The following is a 16,633-nucleotide window of genomic DNA, read 5'->3' on the forward strand; positions in this document are numbered from 1 at the left end:
CTAAAATTATTAACTTGACATGAGAACACGAAAAAACATAAACATGGGCCAGGCTAATGCCATTTTTTTTTAACTCCTCTCTAATAGCAAGACTAATTCAGAGGAGTGTGTTTTAAAACATTCATGGTAGTCAAGTTGTCTCTTACCTAGTACAACCCTTCCTCCTTCCTTCAGGTTGCCTGATGTCTTCCCTCCCTGCATCCTAACCTGTTCACCTTCATGGTCCGGAGAGCCATGCCCTTATTTATACAAGTTGGTTAAAACAACCACTTTACTCACGAGCAAAATTCAAGTAAATGAGAAACAATAAAATCAGATCTACAAGATCAGCCATGTGAATATGTGCATAAATAACTCTGCAGTGGTCATTCCAGTGGAGTCTGTGCCTCCACACAGGCAAAACAAATTGCAGGAACAAAGCCATAGACTCTGGAGCCGCTACCACATGACAATTCACTCAGATCTGCAAGTCCTGCACTAACTTATGAGGAAAAACTTGCATGAAAAAGACTATTCATACAAGCTGAAGTAAACAAAACCATGCCCTTCACTTTTTGTGTAAATCACCATGCACGGAGCTGTATAGCACTAAAATATTTATCTTAATTAAAAAAAAAGTTTTGCCACATAGCAAGACAGATTTCCAAGAAAAATCCTTTGCGTTATTAAGTTCTCAGAATGAGACAACATAAGGTGACGTGTCCTTTCTCCTTTGTATTTTTTTTAAACTATCTCGCATGCTTCAAAATGCGACTAATGAAAAGTAGCTGATAGCCCTGATCTCTACTGATCATCACTAAAAGCTCTCTGTCTCTCCCCTTCTCTCCCGTGCCAGTCAGGGGCTGTTCCGGGCTGCTGGGCCCCATGCAGCAATGGCCAGAGACAGCCGTACGAAGATGTAACCTGGGACAGCAGTAAGCTCAGACTGCGGGTCTTATAAAGAGGCTTTCTTTTGCATCAAATACTAACTGTGCTTGAGAGAGGCAGCAGTACGCGAGCCCACTGGTACAGGCGCCGTGCCCTCTCCGTAACCGCCGCCGTTCTTTCCCGGCCCCTCTCCGGGTCCCCGCGGGCTTCGCTCGCCCCCGCAGGGCCGAGCGCCAGGGACCGGCGGTGTCACCCCGGGTTCTCGGCACGTCGCTTCTCTCGCAGACTGTACCCCGGCCTTAACGCCGGCCCGGCCGAGCAACCCGCTTCCCGCGGTCCCACTCCCGGGGCCACCTGCCACCGCCGGCGTCGCGGGGCCCCGCCCCGGCCCCGCTCACCTTCGCCCGGCGCCCGCCGCAGCGCCGCCGCCCCGCCGGGCACAGACGGACAGACTCCAGCCGCGCCCCGCTTCAAACCGACCGCAGCGGGGCCGGGGCGAGGCCGCCCCGCGGCGGGGGCGGGACGCCCGGCAGAGCCGCCCGGCACCGGCACCTGCGCCGTGAGGGAACGGACGCCCCCCGCGCCGCCGGGCGGGGCCGAGCGCGAGGAAGGCTCCTGAGGGGGCACGCGCCGCTGCTCCCGAGGCGGGGCAGGCGCGGGGGCCCGCGGGGGCGCGCGGTCGGCACGCGCGGGGCTCCTGGGGGCGCGCCGCGGCCGCCGGCACCCCCCCCGCCCCTTGCAAATAACGCCACGGCGGCCGGTCTCTCTTTTATTTTTCCCTTTTTACCCCCCTTTTTGTCCCATTCGCAGCCAGCCTCGCACCAGTGCCGCCTCCCTCCCTGCCCTCCCCGCGAGGGCCCACGCTGAACACCCGTGAGATGCCCTCCCCCCCTCCCCCCCCGCGCAGGGACGCGGTCACCCCTGCGAAAGACAAGCGTTTCCTGACAAGCGGCTCCGCTCCACGGCGAGACGGTCGAGGGAGAAAAATAAAATATAAAAATCGGTTCAGAAGCCATGTCCCTGCGGCTCTGGAGACACCATTCCGGCTAGCGACGGCACCCGCCCGCCCGGCCCTGCCGCCCACGGCCGCCACGCCGGTCGCAGCTGCCCCGCGGCGTTCCCCCCGGCAAAGGGCGGCCGAGGGCAGCGCCGCCGCGCCCGCCCGACACCCGCCCCCGACGGCCGGCGTCGTCCTCGGTGCAGCCGCAAGCCGGCAGGGACGGGGCACGGAGACGGGCGGCCGCTCCCGCCGTCGTGCCGGGGCCGCAACAACGCGCCGTTACCGGCTGCTGCGTGGAGGGTACGTCCCGTGGGCGCCGTCAGCAACGGCTGCGTAAAATGCACGTGCGCCTGTACCAGACGGAGCGTCGCCCCTCCGCGTGTAACGTTACGGAGGTTTCGCTGGAAAGCGCTACCGCGCTGGCACGGAAGGCGGCGGGGGGCAGCGCTCCCCCCACGTGGCCGATCCTCCGCGGACAGGACACCCGGGAAGGACCCCCGACCGCGGCCCCCTCCCCCGGCGGCGCCCGCGCGCGGATGCCGCTTACGGGGGGGACGGACGCCGCGAGCCTTTCCCTGCGGTCGCCGGCCGGGCGAGGGCGCACACCGGGCACAGTGCGGCAGGAGCGGCCGGGCCGAGCCGCAGGCCCGAGCGCTCGCCGGCGGGGGTCGGACCGCCCCGTCGGACCGCGCCGGCGGAGAGGGGCGGCGGAATGAGCCGTGCGACGGGGCCGGGGAAGGTCCCGGTACCAGTACCAGTACCGCTCCCGGTCCCGGTCCCGGTCCCGGTCCCGGTCCCGGTCCCGGTCCCGGTCCCGGGACAGTCCGTGGCCCCGCACGGGGCGCGACCCCGCGGCCGCTCGTGCCCGCGCCCCGCGAACCCGCGGGGATACGGCGTGGCCGGGCGCCCCATTGGCTGTTGCTAGGTGACGTGCGCCGCGCCACGTGACCGGTGTTAAATGCCGTCCCGGCGGCGCGCGGCGCCGCAGAGCCCGTCCCGCTGGCGGCGGCGGGAGCGCGGCTGCCCGCCCCGGCCCGGCCCCGCGGGCGCGGAGCGCAGCGCAGCGCGGCGAGCATGGTGGCGTGGCCCTGACCGCTTCTCCCCGGTGGGGACGGCCGCGGGGCGGCGGCGGCCCGTGCCCCGGCGGGCTGGGGCGCGGGATGACCGGGGTGCTGGAGAGCCTGGTGCCGGACATGCACGCCAGCCAGATCTCCGCCGGCAGCTACCACCAACACGGCGGCCTGCACAAGCCGCAGGAGTCCCCCACGCTGCCCGTCTCCACGGCCACCGACAGCAGCTACTACACCAACCAGCAGCACGGGGCGGCGGGCGGCCCGCCCTACGGCCCGGTCGGCTCCTACCCCTACGCGGGCGGCGGCACCGCCCCCTACTCCGCCAAGGCCGGCTACGACCTGGGCTACGCGGGCGCCTACGGCTCCTACGGGCCCTACGGCAGCAGGGCCTCTCCGGCCAACAACGACTCCGGTACGTCCGAGCCCGGGGGGGGCGGCTCGGGGAAGCCGGTGGGGAGCCGGGCGGCCCCTCCACGCCCGGCGAGGAGGCGGTGGGTGCTCGGGACGCGGGGTGGGCCGGGAGGGCGCTCGTCCCCGGCGGGCCGCCCCGACGGGGCGGGCGGCGCTGCCGCGCTACGGGCAGGGCCCGGGGCGGCGGGGGGCTCCTCTCCTCACTGGCACCGCCGTTTCTGCCATAGCAGAGAAGGAAGACTGCGAGCCGGAGATCAGGATCGTGAACGGGAAGCCGAAGAAAGTGCGGAAGCCCCGGACCATCTACTCCAGCTTCCAGCTGGCAGCTCTGCAGCGGCGCTTCCAGAAAACCCAGTACCTCGCCCTGCCCGAGAGAGCGGAGCTGGCGGCCTCCCTCGGCCTCACCCAGACACAGGTAGGGCTCTCCCGTCGCGGCGCCCCGGGCACGTCCCGCCCCGCCGGGGCCGCTCGCCCTCCGCGGGGTCGGGTGCGGGCGTGGGAGGGGGGCCGGCCCGCGGCGCCTCGACGGCCCCGGGGTGGGAGTGCGGGAGAAGTGGCCGCGCCGCCGAGGGAGCGCCGGCACCGCTCGGGGCTGCGAAAGCTGCTTGTCCCTACCCCGCCGCGGGCGACCCGGGCGCCGGGGCGGCCCCGCGGAGGCTGCGGCCGCCTGACGCCCCTCTCCCCCCAGGTGAAGATCTGGTTTCAGAACCGTCGCTCCAAGTTCAAGAAGATGTGGAAGAGCGGCGAGATCCCGGCGGAGCCGCCCCCCCGCCGCAGCGCCTCGCCGCCGCCCCCCTCCTCGCCCCCCGCCTGGGACTTTGCTCCGCACCCGCGCACGGCGGGCGGCGCCGGCACCGCCAGCCCCAGCCCCGCCGCCGCCTTCCTCGGTAGCTACTCATGGTACCCGCCGGCGCCCGGCGGCTCGGCGCACCTGCCGGCGGCCGCCCCCCTCCCGCAGCCGGCGCAGCCCCCGCCCCACCACGGCGGCGGCGGCGGCATCTTCTAGATGCCGCAGAGACTTGAGCCCGCGGGGCCGCGCCCGGCGGCCGCGGGGCACCGAGGTGCAGCACTGGTGTTTTGGTGAAGCCTGGCTCCGGCCGTCCCGGCGGAGAGGAACCGCTCCGCGCCCCGTCCCGTCACGTCGCGGCGCCGGCGGCGGACCCCCTGTGCGATCGGCCCCACCGGGCCTGCCCTCCCGCCGCCAAAATAACCGCGCAGTGGAGCAAGCACCTGCTTCCACTCCCTCCGTCCCCCTTCCTCCTCCCCGGCTTTTTCATCAAACCACCGGTGCAGAGCTTTGGTTAACTTTATTTTTTATTTTTTTAAAGTTGATAGGTGCCTTTGCGGATGACCTCACTTTGATGCTGGGGATTAAAAAAATAAAATGTTAAAAAAAAAGATAATTTTTATATGTAGGTTTAAAACAAGAGCCTCCCGTGTCTAAGTTACCCTTTTTAGCCGTGAACGAAACCGTCCGGCGAGGGGGGGCCGGTCGCAGGCAGTGGTACCGGCGCGGCTCTGCTCCCCGCGGCGGGAGGGCTCCCGCCCGCGCGGTGCCTCCGGGCGGGTTTCGTGACCCGACGGGGCCTTCCCGGGGCGGGCGCCGAGCCCTCCCCTCCTCCCCCCCCCCCGCCGGCAACCCAGCCACTGGTCCTGCCCCTGCGCCGTTTGATGTCTAGAGTCGTGGAAAAAAAAGGGTATTTTGGGTTATTTATTATGGAAAACTTAAACACTCTTTAATGTTTCTTTTACAATAAGCAGAGATTATTTAAATAAATTATTGTTTCCATGGTGCCCGCGCCGTTTCTTTGGGGATGGGGGAGGTTGGGGGTGTCGATCCGGACGCCGGCGCTCGCTGGCGGGGAGAGCTGCGTCCTCTCCACCCCCTCCCCATTGCAACTGTTGCCGCAAGCCGGCAACGGCCCCCCTTTCCCCCCCCTCTCCTCTCCCGGCTACAATAAAATCTCGTCCCTGCCAGTCTTCTCGGCGAGGCCATGAATCACTCAGCGCTGCCTGCAGCAGCCCAGAGCTGCCCCCCCTCTCTCCCACCCCACCCCCCGCCTGCTGGCGCCAGCGACATTTCGCCCGGGACTGGCTCCTGCCGTCTCCCAGACGGGCCAGAGGGGTTTGGGGCAGGGCCGTGTCCGGGGACTGGAGTACGCCTGCAGCTGGTCGCCGGGCGCAGCCCCGCCCCGGAGAAATTTCACCCTCCCTTCACCCCCCCGTCGGTGGCGCCCAGGCCGGTAGCTTGCCTGGAAGCTTTGCCTCGGCGGGAGGTGGTGGGTGCCCCCGAGCCCCTCTGTGGCCCTTCGAGGGCACCCCTCATAGCTGAAGCCCTCTGGGATGTGCCCCGCGAGGGCTGGACCCCTCCGGGCTGAACCCCCCTTCCAGCCTGCGCCCCCTCCAAGTTGCACTTCTCCGGCATGTATCCCCCTCGTGGGCTGGACCTCTCCAGGATGTAGCCCTGTGCGAGGCTCCGTACCCCTCCCTGCGCCCCTCCGACCTGAACCCCCTTCTAGGCTGCACCCCTCCGGGCTGCCCCCCGTCGGGATGTACCCCTCCCGGTTGTGCCCCTCCAAGCTGTAACCCAGAGGGGCGTACCCCTCCGGGCTGCGCCCCTGGAGGTCCTGGCGGCTGGAAGAAGTAAAGGGAGGTGTGTGTGGGGGGGGTGTCTCTGCCCCTTGTCGCCCCGAGGCCCCCGCCAGCCTGGGAGAGTGCGGGGGGAGAGGGACGGGTGCGGAGGATCCCGCTGCAGACAAGATGATGAAGAGGCCTAGGCCAACTGGCCCGGGGCAGGGAATGTGCAGCCCGGCTGGCACTCTCCCGACAGGCCTTGGCATGAGGAGCCCGGGAGGGGCCGGGGAAGGCGGCCCCACAGGGGACACGCCGGAGTGGGGGGGACTCGGGAGGGCGGATTGCTCTTGAGAGCTTGGGGAAAGCTTGGGGGCGAGGGGAGGGGGGGCGCGGGGGCGAAGGAGAAGAGAGGAAAAGAGAGGAAGGAGGGGGGCGTTGGACGACGAGAGGGGCGCCTGGAAAGGAGGCGAGAGGAGGGAGCGGGAGACAAAGGGGGAAGCGGCAGCTGCCCGCCGGCCTCCGCGCTGCCCCGGCGGCGCGGACGGGGAGGAGAGCCCAGAGCCGCCCCGGGAAACAGCGGGGCCGGCCCGGTCCGCACCTCTCCCCCGCGTCACCCCCCCGCCGGCCGCGGCGAGACCCGGCGGCCGCGGTCTCCGCCGCCCGTTCCGGCCGGGGGGGAAGGAGTTACCCCGCTGGCGGGTGGCGAAGCGCTGGGGAGGCGGCCACAGAGCAGGACGGGGGGGGGGAGGGGGGGAGGCGGCGGGGCCGCCTCCAGAAACGGGCGCGCGTGGCGGGGGCGCGCGTGGCGGGGGCACGCGTGGCGAGCAGCCCGGTGGAGCCCCCCGCCCCCGCGGTCTGGCGGGGGCGGGGGGTGTCGGGGGGCTGGGACACCCCTCTACCAGGTGACAAGTTCTGCTAAACCACTCGTTCGGGATGCAAGAGGAAACCGTGGGCGCGGGACATGGCCGGGACGGGGACAGCCCCCCCACCCCCCGCCCCGTCGTTTTTACGGGCGTTTCTCGCTGTTAAATAATGTCGTCGTCGTCCCAAACACCTGCCCCCTCCCCTCCCCGCCGTCGGTCCTCGCCCCGCGACTCCAGCCCGGTGCAGCGGTGCGGTGCGTGGCTCGGCCCCGTGGGCTCGGGCAGGGTACCGACGGCGGCGTAGGGTCCGGGGGGGGGGGCTTGCCCAGGCGGGGGACGCTTGTCAGCGGTCCGGGAGCGGAGCACCCCGCTCCAGGACGGGGCAGACCGCAGGCCGCCCCTGTTGCCCTCCGCCCTTTCCTTCTCCTTTTTAGTTATTTATTAATTTATTAACGGTTTATTGAGTAGTATTTATGTGCTGCCTGCTAGAAGCAGCTCTCCCCGGGCTGCCCGCACATGGTGTGTGCGGGGGGGTGTGTTCCTGCTTCCCCCTGCAGCCCCTCCGCAGCTCCCGGAGCCCCGCCAGGCTCCGCGTTTCGCCCGCTGCTCGCAGGGGCTTGGGACGCGGCTCACACCGTGCTGGGGGCGTCGAAGGCACCGCGGATGCATAGGCGCGCTGCACCGCCGCACGCACCCTAGATGCATACGTATAGATGTGTGTATGTTTGTGATCTGTTTTCTCATGCTCTTCTCCTGTCCGATAGGACGGGGCAGGCACTGCTGTGAAGCATGTGCCCCCCGCACAAGGCGGCAGCTACGCGGGGCTCGGCCGCCCGGGACCGGGAAGAACCGCGGGGAGCGGGGCAGCCGAGGGGCGAGAACTGCCCCTGCCCCCCCCAGCACTGCGAGAAGCGGGTGGGGGTGGGCCGATTCCGCCCCACGTCCCAGCGCCGACGGTCCCCCCCTCCCCGCCCCGTCGGGGCCGGCCCCGGGGGGGCGGCCGGGATAAGCGACGGCTCCGCGGCCAGCCCGGTCCGGGGGGACGGCCGGGATAAGCGACGGCTCCGCGGCCAGCCCGGTCCGGGGGGGCCCGGCAGCCGCCCGGGCGAGGGGCACCCTCTGCCTCCCCGGCGCACGGGCGGGGCCGGCCGGGCTTGTGCCGTGGGTAGGCAATTTACTCATTTGCCCCGGTGAAAAGAAAAAGCACGAGAAATTCAATTAAAGCGGCTCTGGCAAAAGGAGTTATTTGAGGCATGAATGTCTCCCCTAAAGCTGCAGCAATCATGTGGCATTAGACACTTCCGGAATCCTATAGCCAACTTGAAAAATCCCAGACCCCTTTTTTCCCTAATTTTTGCTCTGATCTGTAATTTTATCCACATTTGCACTAGTTTGAGCATTCTGGCTCTCCCATCTGAAAGCCTGCAATTACTATATAATTCTTCGCAATTTCACATGTCCTAATATGGACTGTAATTTTTGCGCAAGACAATTTCCTGCTATTTCAAGCATCAACATTGTCAAAGTTGTATGTACATAATAAATGGGAATATCAATGCATAGTTTTTAGCATAACATCTTGACTCCTCGATAATTATATCCGTTCGGAGCCTACGCAGAATTAGCCTGAATTGCATGGTAACTGCTGCTGCTTTAAAATTTTTAAAAATTACTCATAATTTTCCCAAAGATTACCAAGATCTCGAGTGCACAATGTCATCAGCGTAATGAAGAGTAAACATTTATGCTAATAATCTGCAATTTTTTTCATCAGCTATAAAGACAGAGGCTATATAGCAGAAAATTTCAGTCATATTCTGCAAGAGCAGAGCTGCAAAAAGGCTGCTGCGCTCAGAGGCATGTGCATCTCTGGGGGATCTCAATCCACATTTGCACTCTCAGGATATTATTATTGTGCTCGGGTTCTTCTCTTTTTTTTTTTTTTTTTCCCCTTCCCTTCCCTTTTCTTTCTCCCTCCCCGATCCTCTCCCCGTCTCTCACACTCTCTTGCTCCTGTAACTTTGGTAGCAAAAAGCCGCGTTCGGTCCTTTGGTTTGTTGTAAAGCAAAGACTTGTGCCAGAGCCTCAGGGACTGAGGCGGAAGGTAAGGGTGGCGACACAGGCTCCTTTCTCGCGGGGGTAGGTGAGTGCACGGGGCGCGACGTGGACGGATGCCCCACGCGGGGCCGCGGAGGGGGGGCGAAGCACCGGCAGCGGCTCCGCCGGCCCAATTTCCCCCGCAAAACCTCCCGCCGCCAGCGCCAGGGCGAGGGAAGGGAGCGGGGCGCCGGGCCGGGCGGCGGGGACGCCGCGCACAGCCGAGGCAAGCCGAGTCGCGCCGCGCCGGGACATGCCGCCGGCCGAGCCGCGGAGCGCTGCGCGGGCAGAGCGGCGGCGGGGCGGAGCGGGGGCACTCGCCGCCCGGGGTTTCCGCGGGGCCGGGGAGCGCCCGTTTTCGGTGGTGGTTTCGCGGTGTGCGTTTGTCGGTTCCTTGCGAAGGGGAGCGTTACTGTCCGGTTCCCAGCCGGGAGGCGGGAGGGGAGGGCACCGGCGCGGGGGGGGGGGGGGGACGGACACGACGACGACGGCGGGACATGGCACTTTTTCACCGGCGTGAGAGCGGCGGCGGTGGCGGGAGCGGGGCGGGCGGGCGGCGGCGGGGCGAGCCGTGCGGGCGGCGGCGGGGATTTCTGATCCCCCTCTGTCAAACGAAGGGAGCAAATTCCGAATGCAGACGGGCTTGGGCTCTGATATTTGATTTTTTTCTAGTTTCAGGGGCCGCTCTGTGCTCTGCAATTAGATTGACACATGTACAACATCCCCAGCCATTCAAGGGGGTTCGCAGGGACACTCCAAAGGGATTTTTTTTTTCCTTTTTCTTTTTGGGTGGAAGATATTAAAGAGGTATCTGTTGTTTGGCAATTTTGCTAAGTCTGTCTTCATTACTTCAACATTGTGCATTTGCTAATTTGGAAGCCCCTTCCTATTGACAGCTCTGCTCCATACACCTGCAAGCAATTTGCAGAGCTCCAATATAGGAGAATTGCAGAGATGGCAGCTCGCACCTATTTTATTTTTTTTTTCTTCGCTTTTCTCAATGCACAGCAAATTTGGCTTTCAGTGCGTTATCTCTTTTGTTAATGCAAAAAGATTCCCTGGGCGAAAAAATTGCTCATAATTACCACAGAGATGGGGAAACTGCATTAGAATAAATAAACCTGAAATTACTGTAATTATGTTGTGTTTGATGGGCTCGGCTTGTAATCAAGAAGAGAATACAGTGAAATGATGCTGACCCTCTTGGGTTTGCAGCTGTACGCGCACTTTGGGGTCTTTTTTTGCAGAAAAGAGTCATTTTGATCATCATTAAGCTGTGTGTAACCTATTTCAGAAGTGTTTGAAAATGAGGGGCACTTTTTTTTTTCCCCAACAAGGAAAAAATATATCCCAAAATTACATTTTGCCATTTACAGGCTCATCCATAAGGTTGTGTTTGCGGGGTGACAATTGTTAAAGGTATAATATTCAAAATCAGGACTTAATCATTGTAATGAGGTATTGTTTCAATATAAGCACCTTTGGATTATTCATAGTTTAATTAATATCCTCATTACGAAAATCTTCGAATCAGATATTTGATGAACTACTTGTCAGCAACAAGGCAGAATTAATTAGGCCTGTATTGAGATTAACATTTTCAAATGTACAATTATAGTAGACTCTAACGCAAGACCGCCTCGCTGAGAGAAAACTAATAATTTCTCTATTTGAACGGTTAGCAAGACGTTATTGAATTAGGAGAAGCTAATGTATCTTTAAAAGCGCTCCGAGCAGCTTGACCACCCCGTTCCCGTCCGGTCAAAGGCGTTTGCTCTCCGGCTGCAGCCGCCAAGGGAGCTGCGCGGGGTCTGGGGCGCGGCGGGGGCGCGGAGCCGCCCCGCTCCCGCTCCGCTCGGGGCTCCGGGCTTCTCGGGGCCGGGCTTCGGCCGTGGCACCGCGGGACATGCGGGGCTGGGAAGAATTTTCCGGGCCGGATCCAGCACCCCCGCGGGCCGCCCTGGGCGCGCCGCCGCGGGCCGCCGCGCCGCGTGTGCGCGCCCGGGCGGATGCTGCGCGGCCGCGCATCGGCTGCGCGCCGGCCCCGCGCAGGGGCGACCGGGTGCTTATCTCGGGCAGGGTGAGCACGGCCCCCGCGGGGCTGCACGCCGGCTCCCCCGCGGAATCTGCGCGCAGAGCCGCGCACGGCCAGCCGGCCGAGCCCAGCCGCTCCCGGCTCCCCTCCCCTCTGCAGCGCTTTACCCCCGGTAGCGGCTGCGGGCTGTGCGCGGCGCTGGGCCGCCCCGGGGAGCGGGCACGGCCGAGGCCGGCGCCGGGATAGCCGCGGCCGCGCCGGGACGGCTCCGCCGCCGAGGGGATGCGCGGCCCCGGCAGCCGGACCGGCTGCCGGGGCGGGGGCCGGGGTTGTCCCGGCCCGCCCGCAATCCCCCTCCCGGCCCTGGGAGCTGTTCCCGGGTACCCCCCCGGGCCGTCCCTCCGCGGAGGGTCCCGCCGCCCGTCGCGACGGCCGCCGCCGCCCGGCTGGGCCCGGCCCGGGGCGGGCCGCCCCCCTTCCCGCGCCTCGCCTCCCGGTTACGGGCACCGCCGGCCCGCCGCCGAGCGCGGAGCCTGGCCCGGGCCCCGCTGCCGGCCGCGCTAGGAGACAGAGAGCACGCGTGTCTCTTTTCCAAACCATAATTTTACTGTCTCAAAGAAACTTTATAACTTATGTACAAAGATTTGTGTGTTTTTTTGTTTTCCTTTCCTTCCCCAGATACAAAGCAATAAGTTAACATTCTCAATATAAAACTAAACTTTGACATATAGAACACTAAACACAGCCGAGCTCAGTTTATCACATCTTCCGAGTTTCACAAGTAAAATGTCAAGATCTCAGTACACAAAGCATCATGTTTTACAGCCACACGAAACAGAACGGAAATAATAATTAAAAAAAAGGCTAAATTTGTGCAACATGTTTACAGAACAATAATAATAATAATAACAAAGAATAAAATATGTACAGCGAGTAGCTCCTGCACGTCGGTTTGTGCATTTCGACTTCGGGCCGGCTTTCCGTGGGGAAGCCTCGCCGTGGCTGCGCGGAGCTGCGCGGGTGCGCCCGCCCGCCGCCCGCCCGGTGGGTCCCCCCCCGCCGCCGCCGCCGCCGCCGCCGCCGCCCTCGGGGCTCTCGTTCCGTCCTCCGCGCCTTGCTTCACCTCAGCAAAAGCGCTCGGCAGCTGCTGCGATTCCACTTCAGAGTACCAAACAATGTGCATTTATTTCCTTTGTTAAATACGCGAGAAATGCAAATCATTCGGACCAAACCTCTCCACGCCAGCGAAGTATAAAAGTTATTGTAAAAGTTAAAAATCGCATCCTTCTCTTGTGGTGATTTATTGGGGCGGGGGGGGGGGGGGCCGGGGCCGGGGGACCGTGTGTGGTTTTGCTTAAAGTAAACTGTGCCGTGTCCGAGCAGTGCGCTCAGCAAGCCGGATTGTCCGTTTGTTTCTAGCACTCTCATAGTGGTAATTTAAATCAATAAATAAAACCCCTGTCTTCCCCTTTTAACAACAACGAAAAATACACAGATGGGTAGTGAAAGGTACAGAAAATGTCGAGGGAAAGCAGCTCTGGAAATTGTACGGCTTCCTTCCCCCTTGCAATTGAAGAGACCGTCAGATCGGGATAGTAAATAAATGACCTACATTTCAACAGACACAGACAGACAGACAGGACAGAGGAGAGGGCTTTCCCCCCCCCAAACATCTTTTTCTGATTGTCCCACAAAGCCGCGGCCGGCGCTCGCTCTGCTCCCAGGCTGTTGTGCAGTGCTCGGGGCCGCTCCGTCAGCTGTCAGCGGTGGGAACCGGCCCGCATCACATCTGTGCTCTGCACCGAGCTACAGTGCAGCGTCCTAATGGCTGGATGGGCAAGAGACCTCCTGTTTGTTTGTTTGCTTGGGTTTCTTTTGTGTTTTTTCCTCTCTCTCTCTTCCCCCCCCTCTTTTTTTTCCTCTCTTTTTTTCCCCCTTTCCTTTTATTTTACTTAATTTCTTTTTTTTTTTTCCGTAATTATTTTAATTATTTTCGGGACCGATAGTGCTTGCGGTAGGGGAAAACGGGTTTATAATCACATCAGCTGCGGCTGCTGCATAGCTTCTTGGTGGGCCGAAGGATACCACGACGTGTAGCTGGGGATGTAGGTGCCCGGGGTCCCCGACGAGGCCTTACCGGAGGCGGAGGTGGTATTCCACACCGGGGGCACCGGTGGCGAGCTGCCCGAGAGAGCCCTGCCGTTGGTCAAGGCGCTGCTCTCCAGGGCGGCCCCTCCTTGCTTCATCAGCTTCTTGAATTTGGAGCGCTTGTTCTGAAACCAAATCTTCACCTGCAAACGGGAACGGGGCAGGGCTCAGCATCCCTCGGTACGGTCCAGCACCCCCCCCCCACCCCCACCGGGGGCCGACGGACCCCCAGCTTTTCCCCCTTGTCCCCCCCGTGGCTGCTGTGCCCGTTGCCATTTTGTGATGCCAAACCACCCGGGAAGATCCCCCCCGCGTCCGCCCCGCCGCGGAGGCGCAGCCGGTGCCGCGGAGGCCCCCGAGGGGGCCTCCGCGGCACCGGCTGCGCCTCCGCGGCGGGGCGGACGTCGCTCCGGGCTCCGTTGCCCGCGGCTGTGACCCGTCTGCATCACGAGTGGCGTCTCCCACGCCGGCGGTGGGAACAGGGAGAGGACGCAGGAAAGGGGCCGGCTCAGTCGGAGCTGTACCTGGGTCTGGGTGAGTCCCAGAGATGCTGCGAGCTCGGCTCTTTCGGGCAGAGCCAGGTACTGGGTTTGCTGGAACCTCCTGTTCAAAGCCTGCAGCTGCAAACTGGAATAAATAGTCCTGGGTTTGCGGATTTTTTTCCCTTTCCCATTAAAGCGAACTTCCCCTCCTTCTACCACAGTGCTTTTCTCCGATTCGGCCCCTACAAACAACAAACGATGCAGAATAAATAATAATAATAGCAATAGTAATAATAGCAGTAACAGCAATAGCAGCAGCAATAGTAACAATAACAGCAGCAACATCAACAATAACAATAATGAGAAGGAAGAAAAGTGAAGCTCGAGTAACGCTAACAAAGGCTCCGGGCGATTATGGCAGCCCAGGCTTCTTCCCAGAGAAAGTTTGCTATTTTTGCAGGCTGTAGTTTAGGTTTAATTACCCTTAATTGCATACATTGTTTATAGCGCTACGCAATAAATAATTACGAAGACTAATACGTGCACATCTGGGTTGATTTATTTTCCAGCCAGGCATTGTGTGCTCTGTGTACTGCTCCCCTGTGATCCTCAGCCTCTCCTGACTAATATTTCGTAATTTAATTTAATTTTTCCCCCCTGATAGATTTTTTTTTTTTGATACAAGCACCCTCCCTCCCTCCTTGCCTTCCCTCCCCCCTCCTCTCCCCCCCCCCGCCTCCCCAAAGCCGAGTGCACCTACCTGTCTCCTCTAACCGGGTCTGAGTCAGGCTGGAGCTGTTGGGGTAGGACTGCACTGAACTGATGTAGGGGTTGGTCGAGTGGCTGCTGACCGAGTTCACATAGGGGTAGCCCAGCGGTCGGGAGAAGGACGAAGCTGTGCTGTACGAGCTGTCAGGCTGAGAGTGGCCCGCGGAGTGTAAACAGTGCATGGAATAGTGTCCGTGGGACATGGGAGAAGGAGACATTTGCTGGCTGGGCGGCCCAAACTCCATAAAGACAGCCTTCCCTGAGACGGGGCTATTTAGACTCTCTGGCATGGTAGTCATGGTCATTTCTTGTCGCTTGGTCTGTGTGTGTGTTCTCTCTTCAGCTTGCCTTTTTGGGGTCTGTTGTGTTTCTCAGGACAGGAAAGAACCCAATTTAAGCGGAACAGGGTTTTTCACTTTCCATTCATAAGAAAATGGAGTTTGTCTCTTTGAAAAGTCTAAGCATGATGCTGTAGATCTACACAAACTCGCCTAAAAGCTTTGACTCAGCCAAGCCTATGAATATTCATGAGCTGGCGGAGCTGATTGGTCCGCCGTCTTGCATAATCGCTTTGGATTGGTCCAAGGCGCTCGGGGCTCGCCCGGACCCCGGTGAGCGCGGAGAGCCGGACTGGCAGCGCCGCGCGTCCCCGAGCGCCGGCCGCACGCCTCGACGGCACTGGCGGCACTGCTCGGCGGCCTCCGCCCCGCTCCGCCGGCTCCCCGGCACCGCGCCCCGGCCGGCCCCGGGAGAGGAGCCGCCTGGGCCCCCTGCTCCCGCCGCCGGCGACGGAGGACGCCGAGCCGGAGCCCGGCTGGAGGCAGCGCACCTCCCTCCTCCGCCCCTCGCCACGCAGGCGGCGCGGGGGGGACGGCGGCCGCGCTCCGCCGGCCCCGGCGGGCCGCGGGGGTGCCGGCCCGCCGCGCCGGCCCCGCTCCCCACCCCGCGCCGGCAGCCGGCGGCGGGACCCGCGGACAAAGCGGGCGACCCCCCGCCTGCCCGGCCGCGCACACTCCGCGGGCGCGCAGGGGCTCTCCGCTCCGGCCCGCGGGTCCCAGCGCCGCCCGCACCCCGGGGGCGCGCCGCCCGGTTGCTGCCGTGGTCGTCCGTAAAGGGGAAGAAAAAAGCCCAGCGAAACAAAAATCGCCCCGAACGGGCCAAACGGCGCATTTGAGCTTAAAATGAAAACTTCCGCGTGCGTGAGCGGTAAATGAGGTGGGACTTGGGAGATCCTCCCCAGAAAGCCCACGATGAATCCCAAATTACTTTGTTAGATAATTAGAAAGTGTTGATAATTATTTCTTTCATAATTCAGCGGTGTGACTGTAACAGGAAAATGATCTTGTGAAAGTTCACACGTGCAGATGTATTAGTTACTGATTCATTTGATTAAATGCTAGTCTCAAGTGCTCTGATCCACAGCTGAAGGCGGCCCCATTAGCATAACACTGATGTTTAATTTTCATACGCATAATTAGCCATATATTTAACACTAATAGCAACATGCAGCCTTCCAGCATTAAACAGCCTGGGATTTGATCTGGCCTGGGCTGAACTTTGCCGGTTACACCTAGGCCGTCTAGAGCGCGCAGTTATCACGGCACCACGTCTATGTAATCAAGCACATTTTGGCAAAGGGAGAACACCAATAAAAGTGAACATTCAAAACAAATCGCGGCGCTGATGTCGTTAGAGGTATTAGTGCCGACCTGCCTTCCCCCGCCGGCGGCGGCGGGCACTGCCGGCAGCGGGGCTGGGCCACCCCCGGCAGCGCCCGCGCGGTGTTCGGGCTCCTTCGGGCAGCCACGGTCTTCGAAGCAACCGGCTCCTGGCTGTGCAAAGCTGACAAGACCGAGCCCCTCTGCTCCCGGTCTTTTTTTTTTTTTTTTTTTTTTGCTTTCATTAGTGGCTCTGTCGGTTTTAATTGCCCATTTCCTAACGCCTCTTTTACTTCCTCCCCCCCTCCTTTTTTTTTTCTCCCCTTTTTGTTTTGCTCGCGATGCGCAAAGTTCATTTTCGCAAAATCGCCGCGGCTGGGCGCGGGAAGGGGCGGTAGCGGTGTGTCCCCACACGGACTCCTCCGGCAGCCGGCTCTGCCCCCCTGGCCATGTAAGTGACCGCCCGAGGCGGGTCTGCGCGCTTCTCCCAGGAGGGGACGGGGCGCCCCGGCAGCTCCGGCACCTTCGCCGGCCTCCAGCCCGGCGGCTGCGGGGAGGGGAGACTATTCCGTGCTCGCCGGGTCTCCTCCGGTCGGCCGGGCGCAGGTAGTCCCGGGGCGAACCGCAGTCCCGCCGGGGCCGCCAAAACCCCGCGGA

At 62.2% G+C, this 16,633-nt stretch overlaps 2 protein-coding genes across 3 annotated transcripts; one reads left to right on the forward strand and one right to left on the reverse strand.

Annotated features, from left to right (window-relative positions):
- The first annotated feature begins 2,918 nt into the window (after nt 1–2,918).
- On the forward strand, nt 2,919–5,144 carry DLX2 (distal-less homeobox 2). Of its 2 annotated transcripts, none has more exons than XM_052792551.1 (3): nt 2,919–3,352; nt 3,579–3,766; nt 4,040–5,144. In XM_052792551.1, the coding sequence occupies exons 1-3, from the start codon at nt 3,028–3,030 to the stop codon at nt 4,355–4,357; spliced, it is 831 nt and encodes a 276-aa protein (XP_052648511.1). In that variant the 5' UTR covers nt 2,919–3,027; the 3' UTR covers nt 4,358–5,144. The 2 variants fall into 2 exon arrangements, with proteins under 2 accessions (XP_052648511.1, XP_052648512.1); XM_052792552.1 differs by having other exon boundaries at nt 3,582–3,766.
- Nucleotides 5,145–12,079: 6,935 nt separating this feature from the next.
- On the reverse strand, nt 12,080–14,986 carry DLX1 (distal-less homeobox 1). The gene is made up of 3 exons (XM_052793553.1): nt 14,311–14,986; nt 13,593–13,792; nt 12,080–13,211 (listed from the first exon to the last, which is right to left on the reverse strand). The coding sequence occupies exons 1-3, from the start codon at nt 14,621–14,623 to the stop codon at nt 12,957–12,959; spliced, it is 768 nt and encodes a 255-aa protein (XP_052649513.1). The 5' UTR covers nt 14,624–14,986; the 3' UTR covers nt 12,080–12,956.
- Between the last annotated feature and the right edge of the window lie 1,647 nt (nt 14,987–16,633).

Source organism: Harpia harpyja, chromosome 7 (assembly GCF_026419915.1).
Source record: "Harpia harpyja isolate bHarHar1 chromosome 7, bHarHar1 primary haplotype, whole genome shotgun sequence".
Lineage (NCBI taxonomy): Eukaryota > Metazoa > Chordata > Aves > Accipitriformes > Accipitridae > Harpia > Harpia harpyja.

Bases quoted from the DNA above. Each gene is read 5' to 3' on its own strand.
- DLX2 (XM_052792551.1), top strand. From the start codon at position 3,028: ATGACCGGGGTGCTGGAGAGCCTGGTGCCGGACATGCACGCCAGCCAG. The intron at 3,353-3,578 runs GTACGTCCGAGC...TTTCTGCCATAG, and splicing joins TCCGGCCAACAACGACTCCG to CAGAGAAGGAAGACTGCGAG. The intron at 3,767-4,039 runs GTAGGGCTCTCC...CTCTCCCCCCAG, and splicing joins TCGGCCTCACCCAGACACAG to GTGAAGATCTGGTTTCAGAA.
- DLX1 (XM_052793553.1), bottom strand. From the start codon at position 14,623: ATGACCATGACTACCATGCCAGAGAGTCTAAATAGCCCCGTCTCAGGG. The intron at 13,793-14,310 runs GTAGGTGCACTC...TGTTGTTTGTAG, and splicing joins GACCCGGTTAGAGGAGACAG to GGGCCGAATCGGAGAAAAGC. The intron at 13,212-13,592 runs GTACAGCTCCGA...TCCCGTTTGCAG, and splicing joins TGGGACTCACCCAGACCCAG to GTGAAGATTTGGTTTCAGAA.